The 22,918-nt window shown below is 39.4% G+C and overlaps 1 protein-coding gene across 3 annotated transcripts; it reads left to right on the top strand.

Annotated features, from left to right (window-relative positions):
* The first annotated feature begins 1,507 nt into the window (after positions 1-1,507).
* Positions 1,508-22,366, top strand: LOC136265600 (protein transport protein Sec16A-like). Of its 3 annotated transcripts, none has more exons than XM_066060478.1 (24): positions 1,508-1,714; positions 1,856-5,338; positions 5,868-6,001; positions 6,557-6,621; positions 7,144-7,315; positions 7,571-7,708; positions 7,844-8,023; positions 8,738-8,861; positions 8,980-9,143; positions 12,843-12,953; positions 13,009-13,095; positions 13,157-13,267; positions 13,429-14,434; positions 15,266-15,321; positions 15,378-15,482; positions 15,538-15,591; positions 15,964-16,174; positions 16,377-16,517; positions 16,634-17,057; positions 19,707-19,740; positions 19,800-19,874; positions 21,667-21,738; positions 22,009-22,065; positions 22,123-22,366. In XM_066060478.1, the coding sequence occupies exons 2-24, from the start codon at positions 1,861-1,863 to the stop codon at positions 22,276-22,278; spliced, it is 7,155 nt and encodes a 2,384-aa protein (XP_065916550.1). In that variant the 5' UTR covers positions 1,508-1,714; positions 1,856-1,860; the 3' UTR covers positions 22,279-22,366. The 3 variants fall into 3 exon arrangements, with proteins under 3 accessions (XP_065916550.1, XP_065916549.1, XP_065916548.1); XM_066060477.1 differs by having other exon boundaries at positions 16,377-16,526; positions 19,710-19,740; XM_066060476.1 differs by having other exon boundaries at positions 16,377-16,526.
* The last annotated feature ends 552 nt before the right edge of the window (positions 22,367-22,918 follow it).

The following is a 22,918-nucleotide window of genomic DNA, read 5'->3' as shown; positions in this document are numbered from 1 at the left end:
CCCCCAGGGAAATTTTGAAAATAGATGCTAAAATACTGCAATTTGGAGACATTTCCACATAAAATTCATAATATTTTCTGCCTGTAGATATTTTATATACTGCCTTTAGATTATAGGTATGGCTCTCTGAAGCATTTTGTTAATGGAAAAGTTTGGGTAGGTACAGACAACCAAGTACATGATGCACCCCTCTCACAATTGCACAACACTGAATAGGTGCATGTTAGAATAATAATGTTGAAAGTGGAAAATTTTGAAATTTGAACAATACAAGATTGAATCTGAGAGCATTTTCAATTGTGTACCTGAATTAAGTATTGCCATACATATTAACTACACAAGTAGATGAATGAAGCCCTTTAAACAGACCAATGCACTTCATTGTGCAGGCAGATTTGGAAAAATTCCATAACAGAACCAACTACATGTTTCCAGTGAATGTTCTATTAGAGTAGTTAACTGACTGCTCTATTAGAGTATCTCGATCTTGTACACCTCCAATGCTGATCCGGGTCCTAGCTTGTTGCATAAACTTTAGCATAAATCCACTGATAATACCTTGGAAAGATGTTTATAAGGTGGTTTTATGAGTATTTGTATTATTAGGGATCATATAATTATGCTAAGACAAAATTTCATTATAATCCTCAGCATATTGATCAAGTAAAGCCTAAATATGAAGGGGGGGGGGCTTCAGCCCCCAAAGTCCGCCCCTGCATGTCTATATGTGTAATGTAGTTTCATCATGATAAATCACTGAGTTTACTAGTAGCTACATGCAGACACATATGCATTCTCTTGATGCATAGTGATCTAGACTACAGACAAAATTTATGCCATCAGTGATAGACAGGTTTCAGTGTTTCGAGGAATATAGCTATATAGCTATTCATGATTATGTGTTTAATAATTATGCACTTGTCAATTTCATGCCCCACATCCCAGGTGGGGATTTGAAATTGCTTCTTGTCCCCACCCCTGGGGCAATTGACAGTTGTCCAATTCACTGACCGATTTTCGGTAGTTGCATTCCTAAACAATAAAATCGCACTTGCTATAATTTTACTAGCTACAGGGCAGGTTTATTACTAGTCGCATGCATGAAATATGAGCTTAGTCATCCTTGAGGTGCTGTCAAATACCCTACTATGAGGGTGGGGACATAGTGGGGATTTGCAATTGACAGCCGGATTTAGCCCCAGTAGTGGGGAATTTGACACCACGATTTGTCAAATCCCCTGTTCCCCCGGGGTGGGGCATGAAATTGACAAGTGCATTACAGTGCCAACTAGCTAAGTCTCAGTAGCTGAATTTGCTGATCATGATCTAAAGTGACTTGCGATAGCTACTCGTGCCATGAGCATGAGAAAAGACAGAGTTTACGTGGGCACTTATTGTATTGGATTCACGGATGTAACACGGACATGCGGGATATGGTATTTATCACGTCATGGTATTTATACACGTCATGGTATTTATACACGTCATGGTATTTATACACGTCATGATATTTCAAGAAATTCATATCGGTTTAAGATAGAGTTCCTCTAAGCACAAAAGCCGAGGAAATAAACGCTGAGAGCTCCTAGGCTTCCTAAACTGATATCAACTGATTTATCAGTAAGTAACTTGGATACTCGGTTGTAGTCAAGGGGCTTCTTTGTCATCGTGAACAGTGACTGCCACTGAAGCGAAACAAAACCAGTCGCGTAAGGTTAGTCTTGAGTGTGTACCTAACATTCTAACTGTTAAAATGGTCAGCGTAAAAAGAAAAAAAATCAATGAATAAAAGTAATTAGTGTGTTTCTATTTAATGCACACTTGCATTTACTATTTGATGCATTGAAACTTTTAGCGGTAATGGAAGAGTCCAAGAGACTTGCTGCATCATTTCAACCATCAACATTTTCTTTATCGACTGCTTCATATTTTGGTGGTGGGAATGAAAATGATCCTTTTCAGTTTGCTGCAACTCAAACATCTAATGTATTTGACAGCCAAATAACCGCCAGTACAACTCCTCATGTAGACAGTTTCATGCAAACACCTTTTATGGTTGCAACGACAAAGGATCCGATGTCAGTTCCGTTATCTTTACCTGTACAGTCCTTTCCAAATGTTACACTACCATCGACCACAGAAAGTGATTTTGTAGTAGCTACATCAACAGGAGTAACAAATGTACAGACACCTCTAGAACATGATAATAATCCTTCTTTAATAGATAGCACTGTTGAACCACAAGCTACCACTACCATTGGCAATAATACTGCTGCTGTACAGAGTACTGAACTTGGTCAACAATTCTCTCCTAGTTATGTAACTACTGGAATTGACAACAAACTTTTTCATGATGATGAGAGTTATTCCTTGTCTGATACTAACAAAGAACAGATGACAAATGCGTTATTAAATCCTCAACTTAATTGTCTTTCTTATTCTAGCCCAAGTAGTCGTCCAGAGTCTTCTGTGAGTGTTTCCTCCCCTACAACTAGTGCACCATCAAGTTTAACAAGTTTTTCACAAGCACAACATCATCCAGAGGGTGTAACTAATGCACTCACTAATGCAGACCTTCCTTTGGCATCTCTTCAGTCTGGTATTCTTCCACAGACAAATGCTCATACTTACATTCAAGATACGCCACACACTAATGTATTAACGAATGCTGATATAGTTTCTGGGCAGGCTGCCGATGAATTTCTTAGTGCTGGTGGAAATTACTCATCACTAGGCTCTACTAACAGTTTTACCAATGCTGTGATTGATCAGCAACAACTTGCTGCAGCCCAACCCACCAACTTTTCATCTCTGCCCACTAATGCTGATTTAACTAATGCCAATGGGGAGCAGTCCAAGATTCATGGCATGACGCTGCCTAATAGCAGAACCGTGTCTGCCACTGATGTCTTTCAACCGTCTGAACCTAGTCCAACTTTACAAACTAATGCAGATTTTGGTTTGGCGGTAACAGATCCTTCTAATGTGAGCAGTATGGCTGGTGGGATACCTCAGACACTAGCTACACAGCCTGTTAGTGATGAGATGGTAAACACAAATGTTGCACAAGTCACTGATTTGTTTGCTAGCTTGCAAACTGGAGCACAGATGTTTCCAACAACTTGTGTGGTAGGAAGTATGACTGTTCCCCCACTCATGTCCGCTTCACTCCCTGCTATGTCTCATCCTGTGTCCACATCACAATCGGAACCACAGCCACCAATTTTGCCAGTGTCTACTGCAAGCATTGCATCATCTTTGTTACCAACTTCGCTATACCCTACATCTTCGTTTATGTCACATCCTTTGTCCTTTCCACAGTCAACCATGTCGCAACCCATTCTCTCACCAGAGTTGGTTATGGTACAGACTATGTCCTCTTCACTACCAGCTGTGTCAAATCCTGAGTCCACATCTATGCCATTCACTATGCCCCCACCACAGTCAACTGTGTCACAACCTGTACTGTCACCAGAATTGTCTATGACACATACTGTGTCCTCGTCATTGCCAGCTGTGTCACAGACTATGTCCACATCGCAGCCAATCATGCCAAATAATATACCCCCACCACAGACAACTTTATCCTATTCTGTCCCCCCATCACAGTCAAGTATTTCCCATCCTGTGTCCTCAACTGTGGTACACCCTACTTCATATTCTTCTAATCCAGCGGCTGTGTCACAAACTGTTGCACCATCTTTACAATCATCCATCTCCTTGTCACAGTCAAATGCTCCACAATCTATTGCTGCCGAGCACACCTCCACAACTACCACTCAAAGACAGCCAAAAAGTGGTAATGTTGTTGCAGTAAATAATGCTGCCATGGAGCAAGCCGGGGATGCCATCGAGCGGCAGTTTTTAACATCACCCGTGACACAGTCTCCAACATCTGCTTTTGTTGAGTATCCTGCAACTAGTAGTGAGAGACAGGAGCATCAATTGCATGGTTCATCTGGTGCTCAGAGTGTTTCATCTTTACTGGGTAGCCCCGATGCTGCAATCCTCACTTCACCATACAAGATAGTATTGCCATCACCGAAAAGTTTTGATGAGAAGAAGACATCTCTGCCAGCAGTTACCAGCACACTGGAGCATAAAGTTAAAGCACCTGTAGCACTGTTCACTCAAGCTACAACTTCTGTTAGTAGTGATCCTGTCACTACAACCAGTATGGACAATCAAATACTGACTACCCCTAGAGCTAACCCAGCTGTGAGTAGGTTGCCTGTCACCCAAGCAACATTGACTAGCACTCCTAAACAAGAAGATGGCCATGTTTCTTTACCTTCATCTGTTCCTATTGTGACATCTTCAACTCAACAACAAGAAATCCAGCACCAACAACATGCCATTAGTAGGGATGAACTACAAGAGAGAAATCAACAGAGGAGTCAACATTTGCATGATCAACAGCTACATCATGATCAGCAGCTACATCATGATCATTCACAACTGCATCGGGATCATCTGCAACCGCACCATGATCATCAACAACCGTACCATTATCAAGACCATCGTCATGCGGATCAACAATCACAGTTTGACTATGACTATCGATACCACCGTGGAGGTGGTGGGCAGTACATGGAAGATGATAGAGGCTACTATCCCCCATCTAGACCTCACAGCAGAATGCCCTACGATTACTACCACCCTCATGACGATTACTATTACTACAGAGGTAGACCTGAGCCACACAGATACCACCAACGAGGGTACACAGACGATCCTTACTACTATGAAGATGACAGATACTATCACGAAAGGGATCAACATTATGGAAGGGAGCAGCCACATTATCATGATAGTCGTAGATATCCCCCTGCGTCTTATGGTGAATATCAAGACTATCCAGATAGAAGGCACAGTAGAGATGCTTATGACAGAAGACCAGTAGATGCAGACTCATACATGTACTACCAAGATCGCAATACTCAGAGGTATTATCACGATGACACCTCGCACTACACAGACCAAAGAGAATATGGTGAAAGAACTGAGCAACAATATCCACATCAGCAACCGCAAACAGAAGCACATGTTACCACTACAGCCACTACTCATGAGGCATCTGCTATTTATGGCCCGAGGGATCATTTTGAAGCCAGCAATGTTTATGGTGATGAGAATTTACCTGTGTATCCTCCTTACCCTGATACCACTCAGTATGATGGACAATATCCTGACCAGTATTCAGAGCAGTATCCTGAGGCATACCCCACTGAGCAGCAATATGCAAACCAGACCGGTGGTGGCTATACTGATGGTGAAGTTAGCTACTACTACAATCAGTATCAGCAGCAACCAGAGCTCCCAGTTCAACCAGCTGAACGTAAGTCAGTTTGAACCTCAGGGTTATGGGTTCTTAATAGGGTTAAGACTAAATGATGTGTTGATAAGGTACACCTTAGTTGTGTTTGGAACCTGCTTAACATAGTTACTATAATGAGGTCATTGAAGTACACCTAAGCTATACTTGGGACCTACTTGACACACACACACACAGTTACATTGAGGTGGTCTTATTAAAAGGGTGACTCCCTGTACTATTAAGCACTCCCCAGTAAATCTTTGTTCTCTATAGACTAAGTATAGAAACTGAAAGACCACCATAATTCCATTTTAATAATAATAATAATATAATATCATCATAGTACCACCTGTTAACCATAATAATATAGTTCGTGTGTAGTGATTTGGCTTCAGTCATGTAAGAGCCTATTTAATATAATTTCTTTACCCTAATATAATTATCCAACAGATAAGCATATTCTGCTCACACCCTTGTACCCTATAGAGAAATAGTTGTGTGTTTGTAGTGTGCTCATAACACACCAGTTTTAATAAGGTGATTTTTGTAGCTGTCATACCAGCACGGGAGACACCTCTAATGTTTGCTCACCCACATGTGGTGGCTCGGTTTAGTGGAGCAGGTCAATTAATATCTGTAACACCATCTCATGATCACCGCAGTGTTGAGATTAACCGTGTACAGGTAGTGTGTCTGTCTATGTGTGTAGTGTGCGCGCGTGCGCGCATGTGTGTGTGTAGCATAACATAGTACATGTGTAAATGCAGTGTGTGTCATGTTTGTGTACTTCTGTTATCCTATGAAATTATGAAACTTTTCAGTGGTGTTTACAGTTCTAGTGTTAATATGTTGTTTTGCTTTGTTTATATAAGTTTGTTTCATCACTTTGTGAATACATGTGGCACATGTATACAATTACAGTGAAACTTCAACCACATATCACACCAAGCAATGTGGCCTCACAATGATAAGGTTGTCATGGTAATGAGGTCACGAAGTTAATCTTAGTGATGTTGGGCCTACTTGACATGGTCACTTATAATGAGGTGGTCTAGTTCATGAAGTACACCTGGACCTGCTCATGGTCACTTTTTAAAGACATGGTAGCTAGTGAGGTTTCCCTCTAGCAAATTGTTTGGCAGAGAATATAAAGTAGTTGTCTTATTTGTGTAGTAACTAGTGTGACTCATGCTATGTAACAGTGTCTGTATGTGTCATAACTTGTGTCCTGTTTAATAGGTCAATACACCAGAGCTGGTGTCATTCCGTCAGGCAGTGCAGTCCTTCCCAGGCCCTCTCATTGTGTAAGTATTGATTGACTACTGTACCGCTAGGGGCCTACCGAAAGCTTGTATAGCAGGGAGTGAAAATTTTGACAATTGAAAATGTTCAATTCAACAGTATGATACTTGAGAGTACCACCACTCCTGCATGAATTGTAGACAGTACTTTTATAAAGGACACATTGTGCCTACCATTAATTCCTTGCTATATTGATAAGTTTTGCACTGTGAAACTTTGCATTGTTCTTTACAGATCAGACCTTTGAATTTATGAATGTTCAAGGGTTTGATTGTTGGGTGTTCTCTTATGTATGCTCACTTACGAGAATTGATTGTGGGTGTTCATTCCACACTATTCATCAAGTAGAATATCCCAATATTTGTGTACAAAGTTTTCAATACATCTTCACTTTTTTTCTTCTTTTTTTTTTGTAGTGTGTACATAAATTTCATTGTGATAGTACATGCTGTAATAAATAGTGTGACATATTGGTGTGTCTGATGTTGTGGTCAAGTGGTTCTCCATGTGTTATCTATTCTCAGTGGAGATACGTCAAAAAGTGAAGTAGTCCGATTTGCCACCAGACAGGCTGAGTCATGCAGTAGGGATGAAGATGAACAGCAAACTGATGAACTGTCTATAGTGGCAACAGTACATGATCCCGATGAGGCTTTGTTGTGGAAGCTGTTGGTGTTATTGTGTAGGCAAAATGGGGTAAGAGGAATAGTGAATGTTCTAAGAATTACGCACACAAACACATACACAACACACACACACTTGAACTTGAAGCCAGCTATCCTGAGATCACACGCACGCGTGCACACACACAATGCACACACTACACACACGTGCTCATCAACGCAGCATATTATTCCTTACACATTGTAAAAGTGCACTCCCTGGTATATATAATAGTCCAACACACTTATTCCACTGTTCATGTACTGTGTGTATGTGTCTGCTAACCAGGTGGTGGTACCAAGTGATATCACTGATCTGTTACTCCATGAGGAGCCTTCTTCACAATTTCTGGCTATTCAACCCACACCAGATCCTGCTACCTCCTTGGATGGCTACCGTAAGCTTCTGCTGGAAGGAAGAAGAAAGGTGAGTAGTGTGCCATTGTGTGTGTATATGTATGTCATGCTTGTGCACTATGTGTATACCCAGAAGTGTGTAGGTGTTTGTGTAGTATGTATGTGTAATGTATTGTGATGACGTGTGTTCGTTCATCCATCACAGGATGCTTTGGAATATGCTTGTAGCAGGTCATTGTGGGGTCACGCGTTAATGCTGGCTAGCGGCATGGAGGAACAAGGTCGGACATACGTAGTCAACAGATTCACAGCCAGTATGATGACTAGTGATCCATTGAACACCTACTACACTCTGATGTTGGGACGTACACCTTCAGCAGTTAAGGTGTGTACTGTGTAGTTGCCATTTGTAATCATGCATGTATACCCACTATTGTACACTTCTGTACTGCATCATAGGATTGGGAGGCATTTAGGTATTAGCGATTAATAAAGGCATTTTTCAGATACCAATGTGGGTTTTCTAAAAATACTGAATGCCACATTTAAAGTAATAATTAAAATTTTGGTGGTTTAGTGGCTATACATGAAGTCAAGCCCCATATAACCATGGTAATTTACACTACGGACTATGTGTTTGTTTGTTTGTTTATTTATTTATTTTACTTTTTGGGATACTTCCTTTTAATTAAGATAACTTTTACTACTAGCACAGTGTGGGTATAAGTGTAAATAATAGTTTACCCATGTTTTTAAGAGTGAAATTAAAAGGTATTTAGTGATACCGAAGTATTTTTTCCTAATACCGTACCATTCTTCAAAAATGCAATACCATCCATTCCTATTTCATCACAGTGATTACATGCACACAACACATACACACTACACACACGCGCGTACACACACACGCGCGCGTGCGCGCACACACACACACACACACATACACTACACATACAAAGTATCCTATATAGTGCATAACACAAATTTACTATCTAGTAGAGTGCATGTCATAGCATGTGGCAAAACACCCTAATAGAACAGTCATTTGGGAAAAAAAAGTACAATTGCAGTGCGCTAGTAACATTATGTTTCCTTACAGCCAGAGGGCTTGGTGAGGGCAGGCAATTGGCGGTCACATCTTGCTATGATGATGTCTAACCAGTCTCTTTCATCTTCACCAGATCATGTTAATAATTCTATTATCACCTTAGGAGATTCTTTATGTAAGTGTATGTGGTGTGTGATGTACTGTAGTGCATGCATAGTGTGTAGTGTAGCGTGTGTGTGTGTGTGTGTACATGTCACTGTTACTCACTGTACGTATATAACCTATCTTCCTAGTGTCTCGAACTCACTTGTCTGCTGCTCACATTTGCTACCATGTGGGTGGGGCTCAACTCAGCCAATGGGACGACACCCAGTGTAAATTTTCCCTCCTTGGCATTGACCATACCCACCAATCAATCATGTCCTCACAAGATCCATCAATATTGTGGAAAACTGAGGTCAGTACTTGTCCATCTTGTGTGTTTGTGTGTATGTCCTTTTGTTTGTGTACACGGGTACTGTATGTCTGACTTTGTCCACCCTTTTGTGTATATCCTTGTGTTTGTCTGTCTGTCCTTGAGTCAGTCCATTGATATGACTGTCCATGTGTTATATAGAAATCTTTAAAAAGACATTTATAGTCTTCATTTGGAGGGTCCTTATAAAGAAATGGTTAACCTTGAGTTAGTGTTTGTGAAGGAAATTTTTGTCTGGGAGTTTGATAGATTTTGAAATGTTCCCTTACTTCTTGAACTTCCAATGGAAAATTTAACATAAGTTGGTATAAATTTGCATTTTCTTCACTTTCTTTTATTAATCTTTTTCTGCTGTACAATGCAGTGGTACTCAATTTGTATGAGCCAAAAAAATCTCAATGAATTAGTCCAGTTTGCCAATTTTTAGTATAGTTGCTCCTGGCATTCCTACCTTCAAAAATCAGCTCAATTTCTTTATGTCTTTCCTTTTTTTGTCTTCATCTCTTCACACACTTATAAAAGCTGACACAAAACTTAAACATATTGTTCAATTGCCTTGAAATTTGGCACACATTAAGGGTGATTAAAAGCCTATCTTGGTACCAAGTTTGGTTTGAATACGATAAACAGTTGTGGAGTTATTTGCAATTAATCACGAAACGAACACTAATACTACAGAGTAAATCACTTATGGGAAGAAGCTGAAAATCAGTATATGGATAGGTAAACCAGTTAACCTCAAACCGTTTGTGGCTTTGTAGAAATCAAAGTAACAGCTATGAAGTTATAACAAAAAAAAAAACAAAGCACAATGATGGAGACACATAAAAAATGATGGATTTTACAGGAAATAGCTAATAGTAACAAAGTTGATTCACCATAACTAAACACATTTGTGGTTGCAAATATATTGGAGTAACAGTATGGAGTTATAATGCAAAAGCCTAACATGTGTATCAAACAGTACAGTCATACTGTTTGGTAGACCATCATGGAAATATCATACGCAGCAAAAATTACCTTTATGGAATAGTCGTGCTCTGTTTAGCATCAATTACAGCATTAAAAACAAGAAAACAATTATAGGCATCCGGATATTGAATTTTTTTTTAAACCGCCATAACTTGAAATTTTGTTTGACTGCCTGCCTGCTTTCCTGATCACAGTCGCAAAGCTAGAGGCCAAATGAAGCAGCACACGGCCACCATTTTATGCCACAACAACAAATTCACTGGTGGGATGTACCTTTTGTAGTTCCGACGAATGCCTGCTTTCTGCACTTTGCTTTTATCTTCAGTTAAATGGTCATTTTCTTCTTCATGGAAACCATACTAAGGCATTAATTTTCCTTATCGACACTTTTGTTGAAGAGCATATTTAAATGCCATGAAACTATTTGAGGCGCTTCACAGACTGTAGCAGCTAAGCTGAGACTGTAACAGCTACGCTGCATTCCCCTTCAATCAGAACATGTCACGACAACAGTTTAGCTCCATAGGAAAACAAGGCGTTGTGCCACATCCATTACAGTAGCAGTGCGAGAACTCTAATACAGCAGTCACAGCCACATGTGTATTTCATAGCTGTGTTCTAACAAAAAGTTAGCAAACTAGTGCAATAATTTAAAAATGAAAAAAGGTTCCAGCGATTAAAAAATGACAAAGTAGGGATTTTCTCGCATTGCTACAATGCCAAGTAGCTAAGCATCTTCCCTCATAGCTACCATCATCTCTTGTTCCACTGTTTTTTATCACTGGAACCCTACTTCATTTTTAAATTAATATTTTTTATTACACTAATGTGATTGAGATACTGTAATTAATAGAGCAATCACTCTAATAGAACAGTCACCCTTATAGAATGTTCAGTGAACAAATACACATTTACCTCATAATAAAAATTGACAATTAGCACAACAAGTTGTTTCTCTTCTATCCCACTTAGCTATTCCTGTAGAAGAGAAACTAGACAGATAAAAGCAAGGCCCCTTGCCAGCTATAGGCAAGATAGGAGGTTTACACACACAAAAAGAAGTGATATCTGTACTAGGGCTGAGCGATACTGCCATTTTAGTATCACGATCAATACTAAAGCCACTATTCACGATACTGAATAGTTCACGATACTTATGAGTAAGTCAATCATAGCTGCTGCTACATACTGTATTACTCAACATTCCTGCAGGAAGTCCTTATAGGTGATAAACTAGCCACTATCATTCTTGTTTACAGTAACAGTTATTGTAACACATGCTTTGAGGTTATGTTGTGGTGTTCACACCTCTCTGCAGGGGAAACCAGGTGGGTGGACTTTATCACTTACAAGGATTCTTAGCCTAGTACTACATAACAAATGGATTTTTAATGACAGTAATGTACATGCATGGTATCACGATAGTTAATAACAAAATATCGTGATATCGATACTTTCAAAATATCGCGATATATCGCTAAAACGGTAGTATTGCTCAGCCCTAATCTGTACCATAATGAACAAACTGTGAAAAAAAGTGTGGCCCCCAAAAAAGCCATGGTGAAAAGTTTTGTGAAAGCAAAAGTATGCAATGATGTTAATTTGGCCGCCACTTTTGATTTTGTCATAGCTTCTTGGGGGGCTGCACCATTTTTATTTTATTTTTTTAGAGCTTGGCTGTTTTGTTGTAGGTATGTAAAACAGAACCTACATTGGGGGTTACTATTCAGTGGACTGGACTACTGGACTGACATATTTTTGATTTTTGCACATTATATGGTTGGATTTATGGAGTCTTGCTAGTAAGCATCCTTGGGGCACCTGCAGCCCACTTCTAAACGCTGAAGACGAACAACGGAATATGCGAAAACTGTCTCTTATCTTAATAATTTCGCTACTGTTCATTATGCCACTATACAACACTTATTTTTTACCCCCCTGGTGTGTAGTAATGCTGCAGGCAGTGCAGGGAATTGATTTTGACAGCAATAGTTAATCAGCAATCAACTAGCCAGTAGACGGTATCCTTCGAGTTATATCTTTAGAGCAAGCTTGAGGAGCAAGCAAGCTAGTCTCGCTGCCAGACTTCTGTCTCAGTGCAGGGGCTTATCTATTAAAGATTATAAGTGCCTATACTGAAAAATCTCTAATTGGTACTCCCCTGCACCGAACTAGAGGCAAGTCTAGAGGTCTGGCCATGCTGGCGAGGCTCGCTTGCTCCTCAAGCTTGCTCTAAGGATATCTTGAAAGTTATTGTCTACTGGCTAGTTGATTGCTGGTTAACTATTGCTGTCACATTCAATTACTACACACCAGGGTAAGGAATAAGTGTTGTATAGTGGCATAATAAACAGCAGCGAAATTATTAAGAGACAGTTTTCGCGTATTCCACTGTTCGTCTTCAGCATTTAGAAGTGGGCTGCAGGTGCCCTAAGGGTGCTTACTAGCAAGGTTCCGTAAATCCAACCACAGAATGTGCAAAAACCAAAAATATGTCAGTCCAGTAGTCCAGTCCAGTGTTCCAGTCCAGTAGTCCAGTCCACTGAATAGTAACCCCCACCTACATTACATTTTACTCTAGAACATACTGGCTACAAAATACTTCAATTGAGGAATAGTTTGGATAATAAAGTATCCACTGTACATAATCTTTTGTTACCATGTGGACTGTGTGTGCTGTTATTTTATTTATTTATTTGTGTTCTACAGATTTATGAGTATGCGTTGGGTCTGGGGAAACATGAAGGTACTCTGGTCCACTTTCAGACTCTTAAACTTCTTCATGCTTTCAGACTTGTGGAAGCAGGCATTGTTGATAAGGTTTGCCCTTGTCCATTTTCAAGAGATGTTTGTACATTTCATGTCTCTACCATAGGCATTAAAATATTGTGAGTCTATTTCTAAACAAGTGTCCAAGAAGCCGGACCTTTTCTCAGCAAGTCTTATTCACTTGTTGACCGAGGTATGCAAGGAGTCATGTTGAAACGTATATATAATGGTGTCTGTTGTTCTTCTGGTTTTAGTTTTCTGTCAAGTTGCATCATTGGAATAGTCCAGCTGGATTGGTAGAGAATGAAGTGTCTTCGTGGATTGTGCAACTGCAGGGAATAGCTAATGACCCGCGGATAGGACAGGTTAGCCCAAACAGACACGCATGCACACACACACACACACACACACACACACACACACACACACACACACACACACACACACACACACACACACACACACACACACACACACACACACACACACAGCTGTTTGCTGTTATTTTTATTTGCTTATTGTTTAGACTTATGCTATCAGGACACCTTCAAATCGGAGTTCACAAGTCAGCCCAACCTTCAGTACAGCTAGTGGCCATCAACAAAACCCACCAACAGTTGGACTACCTAACATCCAAACTTGTAGTAGCAACTTCCTTCATCCTAACCAAGCATTCATCACCCAGACACAAACAATGTCTACTGCTGCTGCTTCCTCAATAGTTACTGCAAGTGCTCAAGGAATTGTATCAAGTGATGTTGTCGATCATAGAGGAGTAGATGAACCAGACAATGCTCATCTTACATTAGCACAAGATCAATACATGCAGTTTAATGCAGTACAACAGGAACAGCACCAACAGCAACAGCAAGAGTTTCCTTTGTCAGTGGGTAATCCAATGTCATCCAATGTTGGAGGACAGTTTACTAATCAACTTACTACAACTATGGCACCATACAGTAACTTTACAGGTACCGTAGCTACTGCTGCTGTTTCTGCCGATGATGGTACCGTTCAGTGGTCTGGAGGTCAATATGCGCAACAGGCAACTAATGCTGCTCCACCTGGTAACACAGTACCACAGTTTGGTGGTTCCAACTACATGTACACTGATAATAATGTCACCAATCAGTTTGCTACAGGTGGACAACTGAGTAATATCACTTCACACAATACAGAGATGTTTACTAGTGCTCCACCTTTCTCTCATGGAGACACCAAAGTTCCTCCAGCTAATGAAAACTTTAACCTCCAAGTCTCAGGTCACAGTAGTGAGCAGACTTTATCAAGTGTACCAAGTGTTAGTGAAGCCTCGTATAACTACAGTGCTGTTGCTACTTCTGAACAACCTGCCGGATTGTACCCTCCTACAGGACACCCTATGTCAAACAGCTTCCTAACGTCTTCAGGTCCCATGCAGCCAGCTGTCACCCATTCTACAGCTGGTGTGTCTCAAGCTGTACCATTTCAACCACCAACTCAGCCTAGCACACAAGAAAAGAAATTATCATCAGAAAAGGAGATAAGTAAAGGTGCCTTGTCTGTGATATGTTACTAAATGTTTTGTTGGTAAAGATAGTCAGTTAAGTTAAGGTTATAGTATACTTTAAAATGTGTGGGCGGAACAAATTACAGAACCTGCTGTAAACCAGGCGAGTGATAAATAATTTCACCAACCTGTTGGGAAGTAATACAACTATTTGTACTTGTTTGTTTATACTGCAGAACAACAACTGTTCTTGGGTGTGTGGTCCATGATAGAGCGATGTTTTTTTCAAAAACGGCCGCCAAAAACCAGACTAACAGATTACTGAATCCCTATAATTTTGACACAAGTAACTAAGCAACTAAAATATCTAGGTCCTGTGGAAGCGATATTTTAAGTTACTGTTTGTGAAGACATTTCTTTAAACTTTTAGTAGTTTCTTCGAGTGAAACAAGCTCTTTGAAGGCTTGTATCTCTGTCACTGGGAAGAAATATGCCAAAAACGCTTCCACAGGACCTAATAAATTTAATGTACAGTATTACCATGTCCCAGAACTGCCCATAGAACCTACAGCTTTTGCTGCATTTGGCGGCAGAAAAACATGGTAGTGACCACTGAAGCTGAGCGATGTACGGGATGGCTTACCTGTCTTGCTACAACAACTTGTAGTGTTCCACCTGCCTCAAACTACAATGTAGTGACATAAAAACATGGGCTTTGTGTTCACTTTAAACCTTTCAGGCTGCTAGACTCAGTAGACTGGTTTTATGGCCTTCTCAAAAAGTATCAATAGGCATTCAAATTAATTTGAATGATTGCCCGTGACTATACCGTAACCTTAAATTGTAGGTATACTGTAATATTTTAACTTTTTAGAAAACAAAACAGAAGATAAAGATGCTAAGACAGAGAAAAAGAAAGATGAAACCAAAGTAACTAAATAAATGTCATTTTAGTAGTTGTTTTTTTAAGAAGCTAATTATTATAGGAAAAGCCCGGCACTGGTGGTGGTTGGGGAATTGGAAATTTTATCTCCTCCTTGTTACCCAAACGAAAAGGCGAAATACACTTACCGGATGATCGAAAAAAGAAGGTCAGTCAATTCATACGATGGCAAAGTATAGACCCAGTACATGTCACATTCATAGATTGTATGGGACGAGGCCAGCAAACAGTGGGTTAATACAGACCCTGATGATGAGGTGAGTCTAGTTCGACTTTTTTATTTACAAGAAATGGATAATCTACCATTGGGTTTCCGGCGGAACATACCATGGAACAAAAATGGGGCTATATTAGCCATGTTGGTACTTACTTGACATGGTCACCGTAATAAGGTGGTCTTATTAATGAGGCCACAAAATACATGTCAGCTATGTTTGGGACTTCACTTGACATGTAATGAGGTCATGAAGTACATCTTAGTTATAATATTGGGACCTACTTGTCATTGTCACTATATTGAGATGGCTTAATTAATGAGGTCATGAAATATAACTTATTCGTGCAATCTGAACCAACAATCAACTAAAGTGGTTCTAGTGCTATGTCCATTTAATGTGACATATTCACAGGTTGATGCTGGTCCTGCAGCACCACCCAGTGATACTGAGCTGAGGGGGAGTGGCTCAACACCTGCAACCAGCACCAATCAGCCAATTGCAACAGGAATGCCACCTACCGTGCCCTCTACCACTACTACCAATACTGATGATACTAGCAGTAATCCTCCTCCTATGGTTTCACCAGATCAGAATAAATATTCACGAAGGGTGAAAAAATCAAGTAAGGCTATTGAATACGAATCTCCGTGTTTGTATATGACAGCAGTGTGGACTGCGCAGTAGAACTACCTCATGCTTACTAAGTGGTTACTCTATTACATGCATCCAAGAATAGTCTGACTTTTAGTTTGCTGTGTACCAATAAAGAATCTTGAAATTAAATAAGAGAAGCTTGTGGATACTGTTATTTTGTTTGATTACAGGTGGTCGTGAGTATGTGAACATCTTGAAGCCATCTGGTAGTTCTGGTAATGCTCCACCTCCTCCCGCCTCCATGTTACCGATGGCACCTCCAATTGCTGCTAACAACACTGCTGTATTCTCTGGGAACTTCTTTGTGCCTAGTACACCATGTGTGTGTGTGTGTGTGTGTGTGTGTGTGTGTGTGTGTGTGTGTGTGTGTGTGTGTGTGTGTGTTCGTGTGGCATGTATTAACACAATGATGTTTATTGTCCTACAGCTGCCACTAATACAGAGTTCACTGAAGGGTCAACGCAGAGTAGTCTAGAAACACTTGATGATAGCAACATGCAGTCACAACCAAGTGCTCCTCAAGGAACAACACAAGTGACGCAGGATGACACACAACCAGCTAAACAACAACAATCAAATGGTCCGTTAAATGCTGGACAACAGTTAGGTGGCCATGATTACATGTGGCAACAACAACAGCAGCAGCAGCAGCAAAATCATATTCAGCAACAAAATCAAATGCAGCAACATCAAAACTTTCTCCATCCACAAGAACAGCAACAGCAGGGACCTATTGGTGAAGTACAGCAAGTTGCATTGTCTACTGGATACCAACAATCTCTACCAAGCACAGCCATTTCCTCCTCAGTACAAACATCCTACACGTTTGGTGTTAGCAGCAGCCAACCAAGGTACATTAAACTGTGTACTGGGCAAAAACTTGTGTTACTTTGTGTTCTTTCTTTTTTTCATTCTGTTCCTTGTCATATTCATAATTGATTCCATGTGTCATGGACACACATACATGCACACTATGGACACACACACATACAAGCCATCAACACACACACACACACACACACACACACACCACAAATGCATGCATATGCATGTTCACATTGACACTCTTATGTTTAATCGAGACACACAGACAATTGAAACAAGCCAAATGTTCTCTTTACTAATTCACTTTGAGTAGGGATCATTGAAATAAAAGTCATGAAACTAGTGAGAGGCCATGTACATGTGCAGTAGGGCTGAGCGATACTACCGTTTTATCGATATATCGCGATATTTTGAAAGTATTGATATCGCCATATTTTGTTATTAACTATCGTGATACCATGCCTGTACATTATTGTCATTAAAAATCCATTTGTTATGCTGTACTAGGCTCAAGAATCCTTGTAAGTCATAACCTGGTTACCCCTGAAGAGAGGTGTGAACACCATAACTTAACTTCAAAGCATGTGTTACAATAACTGTTACTGTAAACAAGGATGACAGTGGCTAGTTTGATGCTACTTTTAAAGACTTCCTGCAGGAATACTGAGGAATACACTATGTAGCACCAGCTATGATTGACTTATTTGTAAGTATCGTAAACTATTCAGTATCATGAATAGTGGCTTTAGTATTGATCATGATACTAAAATGGCAGTGTCGCTCAGCCCTAATGTGCAGTGCACGTTTTTCAGTCAATACACCCTGTCAATAGTATGGTCATGGATTACATGTGAAGTACTTAGATGGCCTCCCTTGATTCATAACTTCTTATTTTTATCATCCCTTCTCAAATGTACAATTTCTTGTACTTGTTTGTTCATTTACCGGTGAACCAACGCATACTGCATCAAAGGAAAGAATGGCGCTAGATTTATTGATTGTGCAACTGAACATGCACCCTGACCCTCAATTACTGAATAGTGAAGTGGCCATTTTGTTTTCAGCTATGTTCTTCCTGTTATCATACAGTACGATAGTACTGTCTGTATAGTAGGGACGACAGAGGTGTAGGCATGGCCCATGATAAAAGGTAAGAAAGCATACTGTACATATTATGCACTGGGTTGCTAATGAAGTTGGATGCCTACCTGATATTAAAGCTTACCAATGTATGTGTAACTAACAGCCCAAAAAACCTGCCTCGATTTCCCCTCATGACGACGACATGACAGTATTGGTTAGGTAAAATCTAGTCCAAAATTGCCTTCAGATCAACTTGAAACAGTTTCATCAAGTTGCTGCAGAATTATAAAACAACATATTAACTTTTCTACTGCCTACCTGATGTGTACAGTCAAGCGTAGTGGACAAGTGGCTACAGCTGTGGCCCTACTTCTTTCACAGAAATGCTTCGAATAAGAAACCTTTGACATATTGATAACCATACAGTACGTGTGCTATTGTCTTACTTTTATCCTCCCTTATACTATGGCGGCCATAGCACAGTACGGCTTCGATCTCCTGGTGTGCATGTTTCACAATATTATTACACCAACATATTGGAATACATAGTTCAGTGAGCTGTTCTCTGTTGTATATGAGATGTTGCCTGCTTTAACTGCTTATAGAATGAAAGTGTATGTATGTATGAAAGTAGACTATTGTTGTGAGTTAGTCTGGCGTAGCTGCATGTAAGTGAAATAGTCTAGTGGTGGCTACGCCAGACCTTGATGCCATTGATGTGTATCATAGTAGATGCAGCTGGAATGTAAGTAGACAGCCCTTGTGCTTTTGTGAATATAATTATTAGAATCATGATTTCTGAAGTTCATGATCTCACTCATGAATATGATCAACTAGAATTGTATTACATATGTGAATTGTATTACATATCTGAATTGTATTACATATGTGATGCTAGCTAGCATTTTAATAGTGGACAAAAAAGATTCACAATCAAGTGTAAAATGCACAGTAGGGATATTCACTTCTTATTGTTTTACAGTATCTGGACATTACGTACTACTCTGGTCCAGTACTTTTTATTACAGCAATACTACCTTGTCCCTAACTTTAGTTTAAAATTGCTTGTACTTATAAAGCGCTACAAATAAAGAATAGTACAAGAAGCACCTCTCCACTCACTACGAAAATTGCAGATGATTCTCGTAATGGCCAACCCAAGAAGCCATAATTGCTGCCTACGAATTAACACCCACACAGTTGTGGAGAAAGAAATGGGACACGAAGGACAAACCTAAGTCCATGATGCAATTGTAACTGTTGTGGTGGACAAAATAAGGCATAAGTAATGTTGAACAGTGAAGAAATCAAGCCCGTAGTGTTTATCATAGCCGAGCTAAAAGTATCAGTTAGTCAGTAGAATATTTTGTTGGATAAAATTTATCTGCAGTAACTCATCAAAGCGTTTTGGGTTGACTTTTGAAGGAACATTTGGGTATGATTATGTCTATCCAGTGCTACCTAGCCATCGTGAGGAAAGGTGAGGCTGGTTTTTGAGTGATACTTTATGGCAGGAAAGCATACGTCTTTGTGATCCCCTACTATACTGTACTACTGTACTGGATGGTACTTATTATTTGTATTTCCTATAGTAGCAGTGACACAAGCAGTTATGGACAGCCTCAGGTGAGATATGACTATCTATACAGTATATCTATCATGCATCATTGTATTGTGGTTTTTAGTTCTTCAATCCATCAATGTTCAGTAGCAACACAGCCAGTGGAGCACACTTTAATATAACTGGTGATGAACAGTCGGTTAGTTTTTTAAGATTAACAAAATATTGGAAGTAGTATCAACAGGTCTAGTCTAATACATTTTACCTTAGAAAATAGAGCCCTACCCTAATAAAGAGGTTCCGCTGTATTCATTTATTTATGGTATGGAGGTTTCTTTAGTGTAGAGATCAATTCCCATTCGTGTGTATTGTACGGGAAAATTTTTTGAAAATCTGATTTGGTTTTTGAGGGATAAAAATTTCTTGCATAAGTCTCTAATTTTATCTAGGAACAATTTTGGGAACTTTTCACCCACACGTGTTGAGGTCATAAGGCATCAAACAAATTTTCCATATGAAAACATAGTGGGTGCATAAATTAACCAATTGGGAAGTCTATACATTTAATTACATCAAGGGTTTATAGTGTATATATATATATATATACTGAGGAGAGTATCCTATTAGGGCATATCGTGAAGTAATGATGCTGTGTAATTGAAAATGGTGTCATTAATTGTACATAATATTGATAGAACAGCATAACAATGTTGCTAGCAACTGAACTAACTTGAGCTCTCAGCATTTCTCAATGAACTATGAGAGTACCTTTAGACAACTGCGTAGGCATTTCTTGTCAGGCCATTTTCAAATATGACTTGTGAGTGTGGCAAAATACTAACAATTCTTGTACTTTTATGGCTACATGTACATCACAAGCCGAAACACCTTGTCATTACGTCATAACTTCATGATATGCCCTGAGTAGGATACTTTCCTCAGTACATTTATATATGAACTCTTGATTACATATGTGACCCGCTGAATAAAAACCGACCATTTTCCCAAATTCCTTAAATTCCGTTTTATTGCTTCTCTGTTATCTATAGAAACAAAGGAGTGGACAGCCAAAGTTTCAGCATTTTGTGATGAATAGTCTTGGAGTTATAGCGATAGACAGTTGAGACAGGAATAAACTTGATTTATATAGCAACAATACGGCAAATAAATTACAGGCGCTTACTTAATTGATCATAACTCACGAGCTATGAAGACGGGTTTGGCTCAGTCTGTTCACCATGAACTGGTACATCGATCAAGGTATAGTGTTTTCCCTGTACGTCTTCGTGTGGCAAAGAAGGTCATTTCAACAATAAATGACGATGATAAACTTTATTTCTACCGCATCGTACATAAGCGCCCATAACTCATGAGCCATATGCTGTACAAACTCAAAACAAAGATTTTCTTACTCCCAATGAACTAGCATGCATATTTTTACCCAGTTTATTCAATACGTTTTAATAGCAAAATAGAATGTTGCAAAAATGGCTGGTTTTCGCTCAGTGAGTCACATACACCGTATTTGACCAGTTAATAGTTGCGGCTACTATAACTTTCAGCAAGCAAAATCCTGCGGCTACTATCTGAGGACGGCTACTATGGGCTTGTGTGGCAGCATCCCGCGGCATTTATACGGATTCACGGATGACTGACCTTGTTTAATCATCTATCAATACTGTCATTCATTCTAACTTTTCTCAAGAACGATATTTCCTGGCTTAAAACAACTCCTTTGCCAGGTTTCTGCTTCAAATGTGTCTTATCAACACTTGCCAACAGTACGTTCAGATACAAGCCGCAGCTCTTATCTGAGGGCGGCTCTTATTACAATAATTCTAGGTTGTGGAGTGGCTACTATCTGGAGGCGGCTATTATACGAGCCGCAGCTATTAACCGGTCAAATAGGTATATTTCTTGAAATTTCTGTTCTCTGTAAAGTGATTATTAAAGTCCAATTTGTTTGTTCACGTACATTCTCACTGTTACAGTTATCCAGGACTAGTTCCACTAGTGAATTATCAGAAGAAGTTAATCAACACATGTCAGCTGGTGGTATGCAGGTAATAGTCATACGCATGTTGACATTATGACATACACAAGTGCGCATTCAAACATAGTGACATGTTACATAATACATCACTTATGTAAGCAATAAAACTTGATGTCCAATAATATAGTTACATATTATTTTAGTACACACGCACACACACACACACACACACACACATGTGGAAACATACTGCAAGTAGTAGCATACCAATCTGTGTTTCCATTTAAATATTACATACAATAGATAATGTGATACAGTGAACCTCCTCTCTTTCCAACAGCATATGCCTCCTCCTCCTCCTCCTACCACCTATCAACCACAGCCAAGATCACAACAGGTGAGTACACTTATCCAACTCTAACTTCATCTTGAGTTCAATATGTCTTCTGTATAGGTTAGAAGAGCTTTAGGTCGACATAGACTACCTCAACCGAGATCTGCCCCTCAACAACAACAGCGTAGTCATGGAAACGTACCTCAGGGACAACAGCATTGGTGGCAGCCAAATTCAGGACATGCTCCTGGTCACATGACCGATCATAAACAATGAAAGATCAATTATTTTAGGAGATAAATATTGCATGATTTGTAATAATTTCATTTAATTTTGTGATATAAAGATTCCTCTCAATATCAAATGTGCTTTAACCTTTTTGATGGGTTACTGTTCAGACTTGACCAACCCACTTTTTTATCATTGGTATCAATCTTGTATGATGCCCTCTACAACTAGAATGATAACACTTGTGTTGGGAACTTTCTGTTATGCAGATTTTGTTTGTTAGAAAAACCACAAACTTTATATCTGTTTGAAATAACATAAATGTTGTAAATTGTTTGATTGCTTAACAAGCTGCAACAGTAAATATTATTGAGAGTAAACTGTTTAATCATAACAGAACAGTCAGAAGTGTGCAATACTCTTTTAATGGAGTGGTCAAGTCCAGTGACAAAACGTGATTATCTTTTGAGGTAATCTCTTAATTATACAAAATGATCAACTATTATCTATTAGGACACCTTCAAATCAATGTTCACTGGCCATCAACAACACTTGAACATCATGTGGGGTAATGCATGTAGGGACTGAATTAAATAATTTTTATTAGTCACATCATTAAGTAAATTACAAGCTTAGGGTATTACGCACTGAAGTTAATGACTGCAAAATAAATCCAGTTAATTGTCAC

Source organism: Dysidea avara, chromosome 9 (genome assembly GCF_963678975.1).
Source record: "Dysidea avara chromosome 9, odDysAvar1.4, whole genome shotgun sequence".
Taxonomy (NCBI): domain Eukaryota; kingdom Metazoa; phylum Porifera; class Demospongiae; order Dictyoceratida; family Dysideidae; genus Dysidea; species Dysidea avara.
Note: the sequence above shows the minus strand (reverse complement) of the source record. Positions and strands in the feature narration are given on the sequence as shown.

What these genes read in the sequence shown, in the direction of transcription:
- LOC136265600 (XM_066060476.1), top strand. Translation starts at nt 1,861, where the DNA reads ATGGAAGAGTCCAAGAGACTTGCTGCATCATTTCAACCATCAACATTT. An exon ending in CAATATTGTGGAAAACTGAG is followed by an intron (nt 9,144 to 12,842) that starts GTCAGTACTTGT and finishes TGTGTTCTACAG; the next exon opens with ATTTATGAGTATGCGTTGGG. An exon ending in TTATTCACTTGTTGACCGAG is followed by an intron (nt 13,096 to 13,156) that starts GTATGCAAGGAG and finishes TTCTGGTTTTAG; the next exon opens with TTTTCTGTCAAGTTGCATCA.